Source organism: Dromiciops gliroides, chromosome 2 (assembly GCF_019393635.1).
Source record: "Dromiciops gliroides isolate mDroGli1 chromosome 2, mDroGli1.pri, whole genome shotgun sequence".
Taxonomy (NCBI): domain Eukaryota; kingdom Metazoa; phylum Chordata; class Mammalia; order Microbiotheria; family Microbiotheriidae; genus Dromiciops; species Dromiciops gliroides.
The window spans coordinates 322662313-322684155 of record NC_057862.1 but is presented as its reverse complement, the minus strand read 5'-3'; the positions used below and the strand labels follow the sequence as shown (position 1 = coordinate 322684155).

Here is a 21843-nt window from a genome sequence, read left to right as displayed (position 1 = left end):
TATTCATCAAATATTCTATAGAAAAGATTCACAAATTAAGTGGTGAGTTGAACACTTCTAAAGTCTGCTCTGCCTCTCTGATTTTAAAATCCAATTTTAAGAAGATTCTTTAGTATACGGATTCAAAGATATCATAATAGTAACAATAATATAATTAATATTTCTATAATTCATTAAGATTCACAAAATACTCCCCACCCTCACCCCCAAGGGATATTATCCTAATTTGAGAGAGGTAGAAGATTCCAAAGCACAGACTTCAGTATGAATTAGTTTCAGATCAGATTATCTCTAAGGTCCTTTCCTGCTCTCAGTTCTATAATCCTATGATATCTAAAAGGACAGCTAGATGGCTCAGTGGATAGAGTGCTGTGCCTGCAGTTAGGAAGACCTGAGTTAAAATCTGGCCTCAGACACTTACTCATTGTGTGACCCTGGCAAAGTCACTTAACCCTATTGTCATCAGTTTACTCATCTGTAAAATGAGCTGAAGAAGGAATTGACAAACCACTCCAATATCTTGGTCAAGAAAACTCTAAATGGGGTCATGAAGTGTCAGATATGGCTGAAAATGACTGAACTGAAGTCAATGTATCCTAAGAGGAGGTTTTAATAGGATTGTGAGAGAATGAGTAGAATGGCTCTGGTTGTCTTATAGTCTGTTGAGTGAACAGACGCAACTCACTAGAACTACTGCAATAACCTTCTGAGTCTTCCTGAATCTCCTCTCTCTCTAATTCATTCACTATATGATTACAGGTTGATGCTGTCCCTGGGAAAGTCACTTAACCCCAACTGCCTCAGACATCCTAAGCCACCTCCACTCATCCTGATATATATCTTACTACTAGACGCAGATGGCTCTGGAGGAGTGAGTGAAGTTCTGACCTTGCACAGCCCTCCCTCACTTAAATCTAATTTATTGCAAGTCATGATATCACCCCAATGTCATGGTCCTCTTCTAGAATAGGACAAACAACAACAAATTGCTGTTCCTAAAACATGTCTTACCATGCTCTCCTCTGTTTAAGAAGCTCCAATGGCAAGAATAAAGCTTCATTATTTGACATTTAGAATCTTTTACAGCCTGGTTCCAGCTTGCCTTTCTAGGATGATTGCACATTACTCCCCCTCACACACTCTACATTCCAATCCAACTAGCCTGCTTGTGATTTTCTGTAAACAATACAGACAGTTCCTACGTTCTGCAAATTCACTTTACATGAGGTAAAGAATTCTAAAAGAAATCCTCATTAAAAAACAAACAAATAAGCCACAGTACTCCTCCCCCCCCTCCCCCAACCCCTTATTCCTGCCCCTTGGCTCAGTGCTCTGTGGTCTCCCAATCCTTCAACAACAACAACAAAATCCTAAGGAAAAACAAAAACCTCCAAGTGAAAGCAGAAGAACCCATGCATAGTGAGACTACCATCACCACTTCCACCACCACCAGATCCAGGTCTTTTCTTGAGACTTCTGTTGCCAAAAGAGGAGACCTTTGCCTTACTTTGCCCACCTGCTAGCTTCTCTAGCCACTTAGTGTCTATCTTCCCTCTGTCTGCATTAGGGTACTGAGTGTCTGCTGTCCCCCGCCATGGCTCTGCCCTACACACACCTCCTAGGTTCTTCCTTTTGGTCCTGGCCAAGCCCACACTGGCTGGCCCCTGCCTCATCCTCCTCCTATTCTCACTTCTCTGTCCTTGGCCCCTAACTGTTCTTGAACTGTGTACTGGCCTACCTGACCTGTTTCCTGCTTCCTTTCCCCAAGTTTGTGGACAAAACCACATTTTATAAAAATCTCATTAAGTAGAGTTCTATGGAATGGTAAAGCAAGAATTGTCTGTATTCTATTTCTCACATAAGTGCCTTTGCACAGGCTGTCCTTAGGTGTATGAAATGCTCTTTTTCCTCATCTTTGTCTATTGGTAACTTTTCAAGGCTCATCTCAAATGTTGCATCCTAAGTAAGAAATCTAATCTGAAAGCTCTATCTAAAGCTAGGCCCTCCACCCCAGATATTATGGTACTTAGCTTATATTATGTATTTATTTGTCTATATATGCACTGTTTTCCCCAAAAGAGATTAAGCACCCTGGAGGCAAGGGCTGTTTCATTTTGACTTTGGTCTTCAGACCCTAGCATAGTGCTAAGCATATTATAGTTACTCAATGCTTTTTTGAATGGATAGGGGAATAATAAAAGCCAGCATTTATATAACCTTTGAATGAATGAGGCACCTCTGAAAGAAAGAATTAAAGGTAATTTGTAAGAGTATTCTCTTTTTAAAGGTCTACATGCACATTTTGGACAGATCTGTTAAGAGCAATGACCCTCTGAAGAGGGATTTGGGGCCCAAACTGACCAACGTCCATTTTTCCCCCTTTCAGACAATAACTTGGGCTCTTCTCTGCACCAGTCAGTAGCATGTTAGGAAGGTTCAAATACCATAATGAAACAGATAATTTTGCTGAGGTTGAGAGAAAAATCTTTGTAAATCTTAAAGCTCTATGGAAATATGAGCCATTGTTGTGATTCAGCCACAAATAAAAACAGTAACATTTAAGGCATTCAGACATTTTTGCTATATTTCCAAGTAGCTTGGCCTTGTCTATTTCATGGGGGGGGGGGATGTGGGAAGGGAGGGGAGGGCAGTATAAGGATGGAATGAGCTAACATAAAGGGGAGAAACAACCTCTCAAACTATAAAATTCTAGAAATGTGTGGATTGGGTGTGAGCATGTAAAAGCTTCTGTTGTCCTGGCTCCCCAAATCATCTGTGTTAAATACTCTCTACCTGATTATGAGCCTTTGTCTTAAATCAGCTGGTACCCTGTTGAAAATTAGGGAATCAGGGTATTTTAGAATGAGCTGTATGGGATGGTGAGGGGTGGAGAAAGGATACAGTATTCATTTCCTCTCTTTTTGATCACTAGAGATAATTTGCATCAAAATAGTTTCTTTATTCCATGATACCCAAGTTCTCTCCTCCTATTCTGAAACTGAAAACAATGACCCAATCCAACCAGCATTTCTTGAGTGACCTTTATGGCCCTACCATGGGAAAAATGTCATTGCCCTGACCTTTAAATAAAAACCAGATATTATGGCCATTCAAGATGATTGAAACAGAAATGCATGCCCCTGATATAATGGCAGGGGGATTTGAAAGAGTATGAAATACAACTTTATGAGCTCAGCATACATAAGGAAGCTACCAATATCATGGGATGGAAGCATTACATATTCCCAATTTTGGAGCAGAAGGGAAGCTGTGTGACTTCTTCCCCTCTCTGAGCCTCAACCATATCTACTCAAACAGCCAAGTTCCTAATGTTCCTCCTTCCTTGTGAATAAAGTAGCATGGAAGACTTAGTACCCATCCTAAAGCTATTAAATTGGAGAGCTTATGGAAGAATCTGAAGAACCATGATTCCATTTCACATGAGGATTGTTTGAAGACATTGAGGATATTTAGCTTGGAAAAGAGGAGAATCAGGGAGGATGTGAAAGCTGCAATTAAGTATTTGAAAGGCTATAATGTATAAGATGTGTATGGCAACTAGGTAGCATAGTAGATAGAGTCCTGGGACTAGAGTCAAGAAGACTTATCTTTTTGAGTTCAAATCTGGCCTGAGACAGTTATTAGCTGTGTGGCCCTGGGAAAGTCATAACCCTGTTTGCCTCAGTTTTCTCATCTATAAAATGATCTGGGGAAGGAAATGGCAAGCCACTCTAGTATCTTTACCAAAAAGTCCCCAAATGGGGTCACAAAGAGTTGGAAACAACTGAAAATGGCTGGACAGTAACAACAGTAATATGTAAAAAGATAATAGGATCATAGGTGTGAAGCTAGAAGGAGCCTCAAGAGTTAAAAAGTCTAGCCCCTCTATTTTATAGATGAAGAAACTAAAGAACAAAGAATTTTAGGGACTTGGCCAAAGTTTCAAAGGTAGAAAGTGTGTAAGGCACCATAGAATTTAATCAGGAACTTTGGATGCAAGTCCTATTAGGCACCATAGAATTTAATCAGGAACTTTGGATGCAAGTTTCTAAGAGGTATATTTGTGCTTGCTTGATGACAGGAAGAAAATATTGTCCCCAAAATTAGATCTTTCTGTAAGTAGAATAAGCTATTCTTGGTGGAGTTGAATTTCCCATCACTGGAAATCTTTAAGCAGAAACTGAATGAGCATTTGTAGGTATGATGTGGTAGGGATTCTATTTCAGCTAGTGGAGAAACTGGCCACTGGAGTCCTTTGTAAGTATAAGTTTCTATGTCCTGTGATAATCTGAACTTGTTCCTTCCCTCTTCCTAAGTGAGGTAGAATATTATGAAGGAAAAAGTTTGTTGAACTTCACTGCCCTTGTAGAATCATGTGTTTCTAGTCATCTCCTCAGTGACTATGTCCTTCCTCTCCCCACTACTAAATAAGTTACAATGGTTCCCTATCACTTTCAGAATCAAATAAAAAGAAAATTTTGTTTTGAGTTCAAAGAGTTTCATAATCCAGTCTTCTTTACCCTCAATCTTTACAATTTTCATATACCTTATATCCCTCATCCCTTCCAGCAAATTCTTTGACCCATTGGCACTGACTTCTTTATTTTTCCTTAAAACACTCCATCTCCTTAACCTTGGCATTTTTGGTGTCAGTCTTCCCTTCCTGAAATGCTCATTTTCCTCATCTCTATCTCTTTACTTCAAATTCCTGCTAAACCATCACCTTCTACAAGAATTCTTTCCCTGTTGCTTAATTATAGTATCTCTCTTCCATTGAGTGTTTCTAATTTATTACATAGTTGTTTGTACATGGAATAATATTTGAAAGCAGGAATTGTCTTTTGCCTTTCTTTATATCCCTGGAATTTAGTATGGTGTCTGACACATAGCACATCCTTAATAAATATATATTGACTTGGGGCAGTGATGGAACCATGACCAATGTGGAACTTCCTCATTCTTCCTTGGAACCTGCCCATTCAGACATGACTCTAATAGTGAGCATTTAGATGGCATATTGACTTATGAAACATTTATATATGTTATCTCAACTGATCCTCAAATAGGAAGCTGGGTCTTGTTAGGATGTTCTATCCCCTGAAAGAATAGGGATCCAGAAGGAAGGGACCCTTTGATCTATATCTTTCTTTGGGCAGCAAGAAAGGACTATGGAGGTGGCCTGATCTGATGAGGTAGAACTGCTGATGTTGATTTCTAGTTCTAGACAGAATTGAATTTGACTCTGGCATGCCCAGATTTCTATTCTTTATCCAAATAATGTGGAGTAGAACTCAGTACCCTCATATTCTACCAAGGAGTAAAGGCAGCTGCCAGGACAGGGAAACTAAACAAAGTTGTTGGGGTGTTGTTTTTTGTTTTTTGTGGGTTTTTTGGTTTTTGGTTTTTGGTTTTGTGTTCTGTTGTTATCATAATATTCAATGCTATTCAATGTTTAGCTTCTTTTCCTTAGAGTTGAATAGAAATTGACTATACAGGGCTCTCAGACAGAACTCAGGAATCAGAAGAGAAATTAAAGTTCAGAATGGCAGAAGGATGTGGTGAAAGTAACTTGGTATGATGTGTTGGAACTTAACCAGCAATCTCAGAAGGTTGAAATCCCTTGGGAATGGGATAGTTCATCCCAAATTTCAATTCATTCAGCACAAGCATAGACCTAGAAGGGACCTAGAGATCTTCCAGTTCAATACCATATTACAAATATAGAACATATATTCATTCATTCAGACTTGAAAGAGACCATAGATCATGAAAGAGGCCATAGAGGTCATTGAGTCAACCCTCTCATTTTACAGATGAGAAACTGAGGAAAAGATAATTTAAATAACTTGTCCAAGGTCATTTAACTAGCATTATCTGAAGTAGGATTTGAACCCAAATCTTCCTCACTCCAACTCCAATGCCTTCTTTATTACACCATATGAGGTCCTGAGAAAATGACCAGCCTGAAGTCTCACATATTGTTAAAGGCAGGCAAAAACTGAACCCAAAAGACTCTCAAATTCTAGGTCAGTTCTTTCTGCTGTGTCACACTACCTCTTCCTGTATACCCCAAAATTGAGTTGGTATAGAAACATTTAACCACTAAGAAATTTGCTTTTCCTTTGTTAATTGGAGGTCCCCATCATCTCACTGATATCTTGGTTTTTTCCCCACATTTCTGGAGTATTTAATTCAGAGGAATGTGACCAGGAAGTGAAAGAGTCTAGAAATTATGTTATTGGAGGATCCATTGATAAGACTAGATGCTTCAGAAGGTACATGAAACTTGAACTCTGCACCATGAATTTGAGATTCTGATAGGTGTGTTAATTAAATTGTTAGGGGACTAGGCTGAGTTTTCTAAAATATTACTAAATTATATATCAATGGCTTTTGCACAAATTTTGGCAATAAGTATTTATTGTTAATTACTATCACATATCATCACTCATGTGGGGACCAATTTTTTTTTTTTTTTTTAGTGAGGCAATTGGGGTTAAGTGACTTGCCCAGGGTCACACAGCTAGTAAGTGTTAAGTGTCTGAGGCCGGATTTGAACTCAGGTACTCCTGACTCCAGGGCCAGTGCTCTATCCACTGCACCACCTAGCTGCCCCAGGGACCAATTTTTAATTGGGGAGTGCTAGCTAAGCGGCTTGCCTCAATATTGAGGCAAGGAAGGAGACTGGCAGCCCCCCTCAAAACAGAACAAGATTTATTTTAACGAGAACGAACTTAAAAAAAAAAACACAAACAGGATCAGTAGGATCAAGGGAAAGGAAATAAAATGGGGAAAAGTAAATCATAAAACCTGAAAAAATACCACAGCCAAGGAATCAGCTGAAAATACATAGCAGAATGCCTGTTGCTTTACAGCTTCCACCTAGAATGCCCAATTCTCCTCCCCCAAACCTAGAAACACCCCACACAGCCCCAGCCAATGGGATGGCCACTCTGACAGTCACATGACTGCCCTCACTAGGCTTCCAATCAATATAATTTTGCCAGGCCCATGTAGGTGTTGGCGAATGGTGATGACCCGAGGTGCCAGAGCCCTGGCAATGGCTACAACCAGTGGGTGGAGCACCATGCGGTTTGCGGAGCCCCAGCCAGTGGGCACCCAGGCATAAAAACCTCAAATAACAATTAATTCTTTACACCCACTAGTCACAGGCTTTCAGGCATAAACAATTAAATACCCAGCATATTGAGCCAAGGGGAGAGGGTACATGGAGAGTAGAAGAGAGTTCAGGGGAAAATAGAGCAAGACCCTTGGTCCAGTCTTTTTCCTCTTTTTCAATAGAGGTGGCACCTTACACACAGAGCAAAGCTAACTGGCTAGCATCTTTCAATTCTATTGTTTCACATGACTTGAGGGTGGTCCATATTGAAATGAACAGTGCAGGAGGCGGCCGCAGGCGGGGAAGGGGGAGGGGTGTGAGGGGGAGGGGAGGGGTGGGAAGGGAAGGGGAGGGGGGTGGTTGGGGAATGGACCGGGCGCCGGCGGCGGCCGCAGCGGCATCAGTAGCAGCAGGAGCAGCAGCAGCAGCAGCTGGAGCCGGAGCGGCTGCGGCGGGGCCTCCTCCTCCTCCTTCTCCTCCTCCTCCTCGCCCTCACCCTCGCCCTCGCTCTCGGCCACGGCCACGGCCTCGTCGCCCCGCGGGAGGCCCCGCAGCCGCTTCCTGTCTTAAGAGGATCCTTACACATTGATTATGCTTAAGGAAAAATGATGGAGATAAGCATGAGATCTCCGTCGCACAGCTGCATGTGTAGGCACAGTTGAAGCAGTTGCCCACCTAATTGGTTGACAGTATTGATGTGTGTTAAACAAAAAACAATTTAAAGACAGGCAACATCTGTATTTATGAGTTTGCAAATAAGCCTAGTCAGAGTGTGCTGATGGAGCCTTCTAGCAATGAACAGTTATATGATGACCCTGATCCTGGAGGCAAACCCCAAGATCCAGAGGCCAGAAAGCCTCCTGAAGCAGAGCAGAAATTGTCTAAAATGACCCACAATGCTTTGGAGAACATTAATGTGATTGGCCAAGGCTTGAAGCACCTCTTCCAGCACCAGCGCAGGAGGTCTTCAGTGTCTCCTCAGGATGTGCAACAAGTCCAGGCTGAGGCGGAGCCTGAGATGGACCTGGAGAGCCAGAGCTCCTGTGCTGATATTGATGGTGTCTCCACCCACCCCACAGCTTTGAATCGAGTACTGCAGCAGATCCGCGTGCCCCCTAAGATGAAGAGAGGCACGAGCTTGCACAGCAGGCGGGGCAAGCCAGATGCCCCAAAGGGCAGCCCTCAGGTCAACCGGAAATCTGGCCAAGACATCGCTGCGGTGGTGCAGTCCGGCCGACCTCGGTCATCTTCTACCACTGATTCTCCCGCCAGCTCAGCTGCCCTCGAGATAGCGTGTGCTGCTTATCTTCCTGGGGAGGAGATAACTGCAGAGCGGATCGACCGGTTGGAAGTAAGCAGCCTTGCTCAGACCTCCAGTGCAGTGACCTCTAGCACCGACGGCAGCATCAACACTGACTCAGTGGATGGGACACCTGACCCACAGCGCACCAAAGCAGCGATCACCCACCTGCAGCAGAAGATCCTGAAGCTCACGGAACAGATCAAGATCGAGCAAACAGCCCGAGATGACAATGTGGCAGAGTACTTGAAGCTCGCCAACAACGCGGACAAGCAGCAGACCGCCCGCATCAAGCAGGTGTTTGAGAAGAAAAACCAGAAATCGGCCCAGACCATCCTGCAGCTGCAGAAGAAGCTAGAACACTACCATCGGAAGCTCCGAGAAGTGGAGCAGAATGGCATCCCCCGGCAGCCCAAGGACGTCTTCAGGGATATGCACCAGGGCCTAAAGGACGTAGGGGCCAAAGTGACCGGCTTCAGCGAGGGGGTAGTGGACAGCGTCAAAGGCGGGCTGTCCAGTTTCTCCCAGGCCACCCACTCGGCCGCAGGAGCCGTTGTCTCAAAGCCGAGAGAGATCGCCTCCTTAATTCGGAACAAGTTTGGCAGCGCAGACAACATCTCTAATCTGAAAGACTCTTTGGAGGAAGGGCAGCTGGAGGATGGGCCCGGGGGGAAGCCCCTGGGGGTGATTGCCAACTTTCAGTCGAGTCCAAAGTATGGTAGTGAGGAAGACTGTTCCAGCGCTACCTCGGGCTCAGTGGGAGCCAACAGTACCACGGGGGGCGGCCCTGTGGGGGCATCAAGCTCCAAAACAAACACTCTGGAGATGCAGAGCTCAGGGCTTGATGCAATACTTCACGAGATCCAGGAAATCCGAGAGACCCAGGCCAGGCTAGAGGAATCCTTTGAAAACCTCAAGGAACATTATCAGAGGGACTATTCCTTCATAATGCAGGCCTTACAGGAGGAGAGGTACAGATGTGAGCGATTAGAGGAACAGCTCAATGACCTTACTGAACTCCATCAGAACGAGATCTTGAACTTAAAGCAGGAGTTGGCCAGCATGGAGGAGAAAATCGCCTATCAGTCTTATGAGAGGGCTCGGGACATCCAGGAGGCGCTGGAGGCTTGCCAGACCCGGATCTCCAAGATGGAATTGCAGCAGCAGCAGCAACAGGTGGTGCAGTTGGAAGGGTTGGAGAACGCCACTGCCCGAAACCTCCTGGGCAAGTTCATCAATATCCTTCTGGCTGTGATGGCGGTTCTCTTGGTCTTCGTCTCCACCGTGGCCAACTGCGTGGTCCCTCTCATGAAGACACGCAGCAGGACGTTCAGCACTTTATTCCTTGTGGTTTTCATTGCCTTTCTCTGGAAGCATTGGGACGCCATCTTTGGCTATGTGGAACGGTTCTTTTCATCCCCAAGATGATGACACAGAGGCAGCTGCTCCCCAAACCCCTGGCGCGTGCATGCAGCAAAGATTTAGACAGCAACTTAACTCCTCTGAAGTTTTAAACAAGAGTCGAGTGAATCTGTTTACATTTAGAATAACGTTTTTTCTCTGAGAGACGCGATTGCAATAGTATTTTTTAGATTTTATCCAAGAAGTTTTTTGGGCAAAAATCCTGGATCATTTTTATGTAGCATGATTCTCCTGGGATGCAAATCTTAAAAAGATCCTTTAACACGAACCAACACAATCTGGAGCACAGTGATGGGCATTCTAAATTCTGGCTTGAACTACTGCACTAAAACCCATTAGAAAGATGAGTCAACTTCAACCAGTTAGGCCTAGCAACCTGCCTTGTCTGGGAGCATACCAGACCCCTTCTTCCCCAGGCTAACCTTTACTGTGAAATCCTAGCACATTCCATGTCTGAATTCACGGATTCAGGGTGGATTTTCCTTAGCTTCGGAAAACACACGGAGGAACACATGGATCTGCCCAACAACTTCCACACTCAAGGCGGCCAGTCACGCTGATCTCGAAGTGTGGTCATTTTTGTATCTGGGCCCTTAACCTTTGGCAAGGATACAAAGGGTCAAGCCCTACAGGATAACTGCAGTCCTACAGTATTTTGAAGTAACCCTCTAAATACTTAATCTTAAGCAAAAGCCCTTGGCCGCACTTTTAAGGTTTTTTTTTATATGTGTATAGTCACAGATTTAAAAAATAAAAAAATCCGAACAGCATACTTGAAGAATGTAAAAAAAAAAAAAAAAGAAATGAACAGTGCAGTGATGACATCAGGGTCTAATAGAAGCAACCTCCTGAGGGGCAAAGTCAAAGTCCAGATAGGGGCTGCTTAATCCTATCAGTTCACTGAACTAGTCAAAGAGTCTATTCTCCACCTCTATTGTACCCTTAGGCTGGTCCCAAAAAGAGATTAGCTAAAGTTCCTAAACTGAACCTTCCAAAGTAAGGGTGAAGAGAAAGGGTCCCCCCAAAACATTATTAACAATTATTTTCTCACATAGGTGAACATCTACCATATTCTGCCTGGAACCAGTGCTCCACACAAATTCCCATGATGTCCTCACAGCATGCCATCTTATTTATCCTTTTCTAGCTACACATTACGTTATCTACCCTACCCCAATTATACCTGAGGCTTCTTGAGGTCAAGAAACACCTTGTTTATCTCTATTTATATCCTTAACACAGTAAAAACCTGAATCATAGTATTTATCAAGCATTTTATAAATGTTATATCTACCTTCATCATGATCATCATCATTATGTTTCTATTTATCCATATATTTGTCTATCCATCCTTCTTTGTTTTTTGTTTCTATCTATCTGCCTATGTATCTTAAATATCCAATATACTGTCCAGCAAAAAGATTAGGCACATTGTGGCCTCACAGGGCAGAGCTAGGAGCAATGAATAGTTTAAAAATCAAATTTCAGCTAAATATGAAGAAATGTGGAGCACTGCAAAAGCAGAATGGACTGCTCAGGAGGTAGTGAACTCCAAATCATTGAATTGGAGGTTTTCAAGGAGATATTTGATGACCACTTGCTGGCCATACTTCAGAGGGGATCCTAAGTCACTTACAGTTTGGACTAAATGGCTTCAGAACTGTCTTCCAACTTAGGAATTCTGTGATTCTATATATTTTATTTGAAAAGTCATCTTACTCTCACAAAACCAGCATATATTAACAGGCTAGATCAGAGCCTTTCATTATAGAATGAATAATTTGAACTAAACTTTGTTAATCACTGCTCAGCCAACTTGTTGCACAGGCATGTGCTTGCAGACCAGCAAAGTACAGTATACTCTAACAAAGCCCCTTCATTTCCTGCTTCTTCAATTTTCTGAGTTTTTTACTTGGATCACAACTAAATCAGATCTTTACTTAATTACAACCGAAACCAACTAATTTTCTCAGTTGTCTTTTCAAACAGAAAGACATAATTTTCCTGTCTCCTTGGAGAGAAGAAAATCTATTCCAATAAAAGCTGAGTGAAATCTGCTTCAGTATTCTATCCCTACATCTTCTCCATCTTAAAGATACCTATCACCATAGAAAAACACTAAGTAGTTCTGGAAGCCAAGTTGGTGAGTCAGACATAGATGATTGGAAGGACCAAATCAAAGTTCTATTGTTGGGTAGCCTGGGGAGAGGTAATGTCAGTCATAGGAATGATTAGTTAAGGCATTAAAGTGTGTCAACTCATTCTCAAGCTCAGTAATAAGAATGACAACTGGAAGGAGTGGGTGATAGAGTATATTGGTAGGTGGATTAATAAGTAGATGGATAGATAAATGGCTCTGTAGTTGGACAAATAAATTGTTGATCAGTCATTCCAGTAGTCTCCAACTCCTCATGATTCCACTTGGGGTCTTCTTGGGAAAGATACTGGAATGGTTTGTCATTTTCTTCTCCATCTAATTTTACATATGAGAAAACTGAGACTACCTGGGTTAAATGACTTGTCCAGGGTCACATAGCTAAAATTAATGCATAGCTGAGAAAGCTAACACAATTAATTAGCTTATGTGAATAAGTCTACCTTCTAAAAATGGAGAATATTAGTTTTCTGATCATCCCACATCTGAGATAGTGTGTCCAATTCTAAGTGCCAAACACTAGGATGGATAACAGCAAGGTAAAAACTGACTAGAAAAGGGAAATAATGGTGGGAGGAGGAATGAAATAAATCATTTGGAGATAAAGTGGAAAAAAAAACACCAAACTAGGGACTATTTATCATGGAGAAAAGACCACTTGATGTGAGGGTAAGATATAGATGCTATCTTTAAATATATGAAGGGCATGTGCAATAGGACCTAGATTTATCCTGCTGATCCCAAGGAAGGCAAAATGATGAGAACCTGTTATGATTTGCATAGAAGCAGAAACTAACTGAAAGAGATGAGATGGAGTGGGGAGAACTTCCTAGCAAGCTAGTAGTAGAATGGGGTGTATTGGTCATTGTTGAATTCCTAATCACTCTAGATTTCCAACAAATGTTGGATGACTGCTTGTTAGGAATACCATAAAAGGAATTCATGGTTCAGGTGGGGGTTTGGCCCAGGATAGTCCCTTTCAAATCCAGAAGTATATTATTCAATGATGGTTCAATGCATAGATGACAATGGCAACTAATAGTGTATAATGACCAAGGGTCAGAAAATCTTAAGACCTTTTAAGATGAGAAGGTACACAAAGTCTAATGGATGGTGATGGGTGGAGTGGTTGAAGTTTATTTCTTAATAAATGGATAAATGACAAAGACAGCTAATGGGGAAACCTGAGTTTCTATGGAAACCTTCACCTAAAATGCTTCCCTCAGGCAAAACAGTCAACTTCCAAAATATCAGAGAGAAACAGAACAGGGTTAGAAGAAGGCAATTCTCATTTGGCTGTCATACCCTGAGTGGCAAGTGGGCTGCCACTCCAGCAGTCATGGATCCATCACCAGGTATTTCCTTTATGGAAGGACAATGAGAAAGGATGATGGGAGGTTTTCCTCTTCAAGGAACTGAGGGTTGTTGACCTGTTGAGGATTACATCAAAATACAACTGGTACTACATTTAAATGTTCATGAAGGAAATAAAGAAGAGTTGGATTCTTTTGGGGAATCAGAGGCTATGTTGGAAGGTGGGGTGGTAAAGAAGAAAGGGAAAAACCAACAAAAGATGTCTGCTCTCAAGGACCTCCTATGATGGTTATGGTGAAATAACGTGAGATGTTTTTTTAAAATTAGAGGAAAATTCAAGGCAGTGCAGAATTAAGTCTTAAATTATATAGATCTTAATATAAAAGAATCCAGAAAACAGAGAGATTGGTGTGGGTTAGGAGAGTCAGAGAAAGCTACATGGAGGAGGTTAGTTCTCAAAGATTAAAATGATAGCAGTGAATATAATTTATATATTAATAAAATGTTCTAAATTAATTCTCATTTGATGATCACAAATGAAGATAATTTATATAATGTTTATATAATCCTCTAAATATTTATAAGACCCTTAGTTGAATGCTTATTGACTGACTAATTCTGGTTCTGGTTCCAAATTCAGTGGGTTTCCCCCCATCATACAGTATGATTTCTACTGGAAAATTAAGAATGTCAGGGGCAGCTAGGTGGCACAGTGGATAGAACACCAGGCCTGTAGTCAGGAGGACCTGAGTTCAAATGGGGCCTCAGATGCTTGACACTTACTAGCTGTGTGATCCTGGACAAGTCACTTAATCTCAACTGCCTCACCAAAAAAAAAAATATATATATCTCACTTGCCCCAGAGATGGGTAACAGGAAATAGGATATTAAGTTCCTTTGAAAAGGGATCCCAGCTAGAGCTGAGGTTTCCTTGTAAGCCTATTACTCCAAAGGAATAATTTGTACCACCTGCTCCAGGATGCCTGTCAAGAGGATAGTCCCCATTCCCTTGCCAGGGCACAGCCAGAAGAAAGCATTTGTCCCTCTGCCTTGAAGACATAACTTGAGGAGAAAAATGATGTGGCTATTCCATGGAATGCAAAGCCAGACACTGACTCAGCAAAGAATGGTCTAATTAATTAAGAGCCAAAAGTTGCACCATTTCCTTCTCTGTACCTCCCCCTCTGTAGTTTATTGATCTCAGTGCTCTGAGCCTAAATTTTCTTTTCCAAAAGAAGAAAACAGCACTCATGCTTCCTTGTGCTTTCTGTAAAAAGTTCCTGGAGTTTTATTGATAGTCAGTTCGCTATTTCTTTAAACTTTAATTATCAATCAATGAATTAATCAGAGTCCTCAATGTGTACCTACTGTGTGATTACCTTGGTGTAAAGGATTACGGGGGATATATACAAAGAAATGGAAGCCATGGTCCCTACCCTCCATCATAGGAAGCAGTTTCTGCCACTAGGTTCCCATCTGTTCTATAGACTAAGTTCAGTTTAGTGCTACTCTGTCTCAGGTGGTTATCTGTGAGCCCAGACTCATCACAGGTAAAAACTTTCAATGGGTTTTAAGACTGATATCCAGGACTACTGACCCTCAAAGACTCAAATCAACTAGAAGGATACCGAAATAGGACTTCAGTTTTCAAGACCATGAATGTATAAGGCAGTATCATATAACAGAAAGAATACAAGGTTTGGAAATAGAGAATCTGGTTTAAAAATCCCATCTCTGCTGTTTATTCTAGTGTGACCTTGGGTAAATTATTTCACCTATAAATTGAGAGAGTTGGACTAGATCAGACATTATTAATTTGGGGGTTCATATCCACAAAGGGTCAATTGAAGGATTTTCAGGGGTCCACATACTTGAGTTCACTTCTTTCTGTGGTCCTAGAGGAGTAGGGGGTTTAGCATCTCTAAAAGCAAGCTGACAGGAGTTTATAACTGTTAACACCTTCCTTGTTCCTCTTCCTCATCTTACCAAGCATAAAGTCAAGGCATTTCCTCCTTAATATTCTCTCTTAAATCTAGAGGGCTTAAGAACCAGGATGGTTGAGTGAGGAAGCAACCTACTGCAGCTCTACCAGATTTCCCCTCTAAACCAACATAAAATTGCTTCGGGACTCTCTGAGGACCAGAGAAGCAATCTACCAGCCCAGGAAGGAAAGGTCTGTATCACCTGGGTGGGAGGAAGGAGAGGTCCAGGAGGAAGGAGCAGCAATAGCAATAGCTTCTTGGGCTCACAGCAGGGGCCTACAGCAGACCTCTTAGCCTGCTGAAAAGTAGTGAAACCCTGTGTAAGCAGGTCAACAACACATTCCCAACCCTGTGACCTCGCAGCAGAGAAACTATTTCCAGAGCAAACCAGCCCCAGGGATTTAGCAGATGACAATAAAATTACTATTCAAGGAACTGAAACCAGAGTGAATGGTTACCATAAAAATCCAGCAGCAGGTTACCACTCCTGGGTCACATGATCCTCCAGGGTCAACTGTCAACTTTAGCAATTCAGTAAGCAATTGACGCAAAAATGAGTAAAAAAAGAAGGGAAAAAAAGAAAAAAAGTTTGACTATTGACAACTATTTCAATAATAGGAGATATCAAGACACAAACATAGAGGAGGACAGTAACAAATTGACTATTGGTGAACCTTCAAAGAGAAGTACAAATTGGTCTCAAGCCCAAAATAAATTACTAGAAGAGATTAAAAAGGACTTTGAAAATCAAATTAGAGAGGTTGAAAAAAGTTGGAAAATCATGAAAAAATACAAAATAATAATATGATAATACAAAAAATTACCAAGGAAAATAACTCCCAAAAAATGAATTTAGCCAAATGGAAAAAGAATTACAAAAAGTCAAAGAGGAAAATAATTCTTTAAAAGTTAAAATTGATCAAATGAAAACTAGTGACTCTATAAGACACCAAACAAACAAAATCAGAAAAGTAAAAAATAGAAAAAAAAATGTAAAATTTCTCATTGAAAAAACAACTAACCTAGAGAATAGATCCAAGAGAGATAATATAAGAATTATTGGACTTCCTGAAAGCTATGACCAAAACAAACAAACAAAAAAGCCTGGACAATATTTCTCAAGAAATTATCAAGGAAAATTGCCCTGAAATATTAGAATCAGAGGGCAAAATAGATATTGAAAGAATATATCAATCACCACCTGAAAGACATCCCAAAATGAAAACTCTCCAGAACATCATAGCCAAATTTCAAAACTCACAAATCAAACAAAAGGAACCAAAAAGAAATAATTCATATGCCACGGAGCTACAGTCAGGATTATATAGGATTTGGTGGCTTTCATATTAAAGAATCACAGGGCTTGGTATATCATATATAGGAAGGCAAAGGAGTAAGGTTTACAACCAAGAATTACATACCGAGCAAAATTGAATATAATCTTTCAGGGGGGAAAATGGGCATTTAATAAAATAGAGGGATTTCAAGCAATTTTAATTAAAAGGCCAGAGTTGAATGAGAAATTTGACTTCCAAATACAAAGTTCAAGTGAAACATAAAACATAAAAAGGTAAAGAAGAAAAAAGAAAGAAAAACTGTAAGAAATTTAATGATTTAATAAGGTTACAATTTCTAGTTCTTTATGATAAGATAATATTTGTAATTCTCAATAACAATTATAAAAGTAATTATTAATGCAATTGAGAGTATATGTCAAGAGCTTGTGGTCATAAGATAATATCTAAGGTATGACAATATTTGTAAGTTTATTTGTATTTGTAAGCCAAGAAAATGTAATATAAGAATGATTAGAAAGAATATATGTAGACAGAGGGTGTGATCATAAGTTGACACTGATGATACAACACCATACAAAACAGAATAAGTGGCTTACAAGAAATTTCATGGAAGAAGTATGAGGGGAGAAACTGAATAGGGTGAACACACACATATACACAAAGAGACATAAAAAAACTTATTATAATAGAGGGGAAGATGGGTACACGGGCAAAGATTAAACTTTACTGTCACCAAAGTTGGCTCAAAGAGGGAACAAACACTCAGTTCAATATAGAAATCTCTCTTATCCTATAAGGAAGTTCAAAAAGGGATGGTAATAGTAGAAGGGGGTGGGAGACTGATGCAAGGGAGGAGATTTTGGGGAAGGCAGTGATTATAAGTAAAACAGTTGTGGGAAAGGAGAAGGGGGGGGCAGAGTGGAAAAGATTGACAGGTGAAAAATAGCATGGACAGAAATAAACAGTCATTATAACTATAAATGTGAATGGGATGAACTCACCCATTAAACGGAAGTGGATAGCAGAATGAATTAAAAACCAAAATCTTACAATATGTTGTTTACAAGAAACACATTTAAAGCCAAGTAATACACACAGGGTAAATGTAAAGGGCTGGAACGGAATCTATTATACTTAAGCTGAAGCAAAGAAAGCAGGGGTAGCAATTATGATTTCAGACAAAGCAAAAGCAAGAATAGATCTAGTTAAAAGAGATAAAGAAGGAAATTCTATTTTGCTGAAAGTTACCATAGACAATGAAGTCATATCAATACTTAAAATATATGCAGCAAATGGTATAGCATCTAAATTTTGAAGGAGAAGTTGAATGTGTTACAGGAGGAAATAGATATTAAAGCTATCCTAGTGGGGGACCTTAACATTCCCCTCTCAGAACTGCATAAATCTAACTGAAAAATAAGTAAGAAAGAAATTAAGGAAATGAATAAAATTCTTGAAAAACTGGAGAAAATTGAATGAGAATAGAGAGGAATATACCTTCTCAGCAGTACATGGGGCCTACACAAAAATTGACCATGAATTAGGACATAAAAATCTTACAACCAGATGCAGAAAAGGAAAAATGATAAACACATCCTTTTCAGATCATAATGCAATAAAAATTACATTCAGTAACAGACAATTGATGTCACTTAAATTTGTTTTTTGTTTTTGTTTTTGTTTTTTTTGGTGAGGCAATTGGAGTTAAATGACTTGCCCATGGTCACACAGCTAGTAAGTGTTAAGTGTCTGAGGCCAGATTTGAACTCGGGTCCTCCTGAATCCAGGGCCGGTGCTTTATCCACTGTGCCACCTAGCTGCCCCCATGTAATGCACAATTGGAAAGGAGATTAAAAACAAATTAGAAATTAAATAATCTGATGCTAAAAAATAAGTGAGTCAAAGAATGAATCTTAGAAACAATTAATGATTTCATTAAAGAAAATGACAATGATGAGACAACATATCAAAATTTGATGCAGTAAAAACAGTTTTAGGGGAAAAGATATCTCTAAACACTTGTATCAATAAAATAGAGAAAAAGCAGATCAATGATTTAGGCATACAACTGAAAAAACTAAAAATTTAGAATAACCTAAAAGCCCTTCCAATACAATCAGGGGTGAAGCAAGGATGCCCATTATCACCACTATAATTTAATATTATATTAGAAATGTTAGCTAGAGCAAATAAGAGAAGAAAAAGAAATTGAAGGAATTAGAATAGGAAAGAGGAAACAAAACTATTGCTCTTTGCTGATGATATGATGTTACACATAGAAAATCCTAGAGAATCAACTAAAAAGCTAATTGAAATTATTAACAACTTTAGCACAGTTGCAGGATACAAAATAAATACAAATAAATCATCAGCATATTAAATATATATATATATATTTTTTTTTCTTTGTTTTGGTTTCGTTTGGTTTTTTGATAGGGGTTTTTTGGCGGGGCAATGGGGGTTAAGTGACTTGCCCAGGGTCACACAGCTAGTAAGTGTCAAGTATCTGAGGCCAGATTTGAACTCAGGTACTCCTGAATCCAGGGCCGGTGCTTTATCCACTGTGCCACCTAGTTGCCCCCTATATATATATATTTCTAATAAAGTCCAACAACAACAGAAAGAAAGAGAAATTCCATTTAAAATAACTATAGCCAATATAAAATATTTGAGAGTCTACCTCCCAAGACAAACACAGCTACTATATAAACAGAACTACAAAACATTTTTCACAAAAATAAAATCAGATTAAATCATTGGAAAAATATTAATTGCTCATGGGTGGGCAGAGTCACTATAATAAAAAGGACAATCTTACCTAAGATAACTTATTTATTTAGTGCTATAATAATCAAACTATCAAAAAATATTTTATAGAGCTAGAAAAAATAATAACAACATCTAGAAAAACAAAATTTCAAGAATATCATGGGAATCAATGAAAAAATACAAAAGAAGGTGGTCTGGCAGTACCAGATCTCAAACTGTGCTATAAAGTGGTAATTATCAAAACAGTCTGGTACTTGCTAAGAAATAGAGAGGTAGATAAGTGGAATAGAATAGATAGTAAATTAATATATTAATCTAGTATATGATAAACCCAAAGATCCAAGCTTTTGGAACAAAAACTCATTATTTAACAAAAACAGCTGGGAAAACTGGAAAACAGTATGGCCAAAATTAGGTATAGACCAACATCTCACACCGTATGCTAAAATAAGGTCAAAATGGGTACGTGATTTACAAATAAAGGTTGATACCATAATAAAATTAAAGGAGTATGGAATTGTCTGTCAGATTTATGGACAGAGGAAGAATTTAGGACCAAAAAAGATACACAGAATAAAATTAAATGTAAAACAGATCATTTTGATTATATATTATTAAAAAGCTTTTGCACAAACAAAACTAATGTAACCAAGATTACAAGGCAAGTAGAAAATTGAGAAATAATTTTTGAAACAAATATCTCTGATAAAGTCCTCATTTCTCAAATATATAAAGAACTGAATCAAATTTTTAAAAATACAAGTCATTCCCCAATTAATAAATGTTCAAAGGATTTGAACAGGCAGTTTTCAGACAAAGAAATCAAAGTCCTCAATAATCATATGAAAAAATGCTCTAGATCATTGTTGATCAGAGAAATGCAAATTAAAACAACTTTGAGATATCACCTTACAACTAGAATGGCAAATAATATAACAAGAATGGAAAATATTGGTTGTTGGAGGGATTGTGGGAAAACTGGAAAACTGGGATGCTAGTCCCCTGTGGGTGGAGTTGTGAAAAGATTCAACCATTCTGGAGAGCAATTTGGAACTATGCCCAAAGGGCTATAGAATTGTGCACACCTTTTGATCCAGCAATACTACTACTTGGTTTATATCCCAAAGACATTACCCAACAGAAAAAAAAGATATATTTGTACAAAAATATTTATAGCAGCTCTTTTGGTGTTGGCTAAAAATGGGAAATCAAAGGAATTCCCATTAATTGAGGAATGGCTAAACAAACTGTGGTATATGATGGTGATGAAATATTACTGTGCAGTAAGAAATGACAAATAGGATGACTTCAAGAAAGCTTGGAAAGACATGTATGATATGATGTATTGGGAAGTGAGTAGAAACAAGAGAACACTGTACATAGAGATTGCAATATTGTTCAATGAAGAACTTGACTGTTCTCAGAAATACAATAATCCAAGACTATTCCAAAATAATATTGATGAAACATATTACCCACCTCCAAAGAAAGAACTGATATTTATGGAACAGACTGAAGAATGCTATTTTTCACATTATTTCATTAAATGGCAAATATGATGTTGTTTTGCATGATCATACACATACACATATATCTATATCTATATCCTATATCTGATTGTTGAATTGGGAACAGGGGAGGCGAGGGAGGGAAGGAGGGATAGAGATTGGAACAGAAAAATATAAACAGAAATATTTAAACTGAAAAAAAAAATTTTGAGAGTGAACAGGGGAGAGATACAATTAGATGTGGTCACATATACAAGATAATCTCTACTTTATCTTTTCTTCTGTCACCATCATATTATAGTTCCTAAATATTTATATTATCCTTCCATCTTTATTTTCACTTTACATCTTTATTGTAAAAAATACATTTTATTTCCATTAACTTCTAAATGAAATTCAGTATTTCTTGCAATTTTTTAAACATACTGTTTGGAGAAGGAGTCCATAGGCTTCACCAGACTACCACAGGGATTTACCTCTGTCTATCTCTGTCTCTCTCTGTCTCTCTTTATCTCTCTATCTCTGTCTCTGTGTCTCTGTCTCTGTCTCTGTCTCTCTCTCTCTCACACACACACCAAACACAAACACAAACACAAACAATTATTAACTTTTGGCTTAGATGATCTCTGTGGATATTTCCAGTACTAAATCAAATGACTATGATTTTATCCTGAGCAAGGAACTCTAACCCTTCACCCTGACACATAAAAGTCAAAAAGGAAGAGAATTCAGCATCCATTAAGACTTGTGTTCACTGGCTATTCTCAATGTCTGTAATCTGGATAACCTTTTGTAATTAAGGTTACTAGACACCCAGAGACAATAATCAGAAATGGGTGGGGCCAGGGGTGGCTAGGTGGCTCAGTGGATAAAGCACCAGCCTTGGATTCAGGAGTATCTGAGTTCAAATCCGGCCTCAGACACTTGACTTACTAGCTGTGTGACCCTAAACATCAGTTAATGTTTCTAATAAAC

General features: G+C 39.4%; 1 protein-coding gene across 1 annotated transcript; it reads left to right on the top strand.

Annotated features, from left to right (window-relative positions):
* The first annotated feature begins 7673 nt into the window (after positions 1 to 7673).
* On the top strand, positions 7674 to 10555 carry LOC122744494 (transmembrane and coiled-coil domains protein 1). Its single transcript, XM_043990007.1, has one exon. It carries the CDS (start codon positions 7899 to 7901, stop codon positions 9846 to 9848), a length of 1950 nt encoding a protein of 649 aa, XP_043845942.1. The 5' UTR covers positions 7674 to 7898; the 3' UTR covers positions 9849 to 10555.
* The last annotated feature ends 11288 nt before the right edge of the window (positions 10556 to 21843 follow it).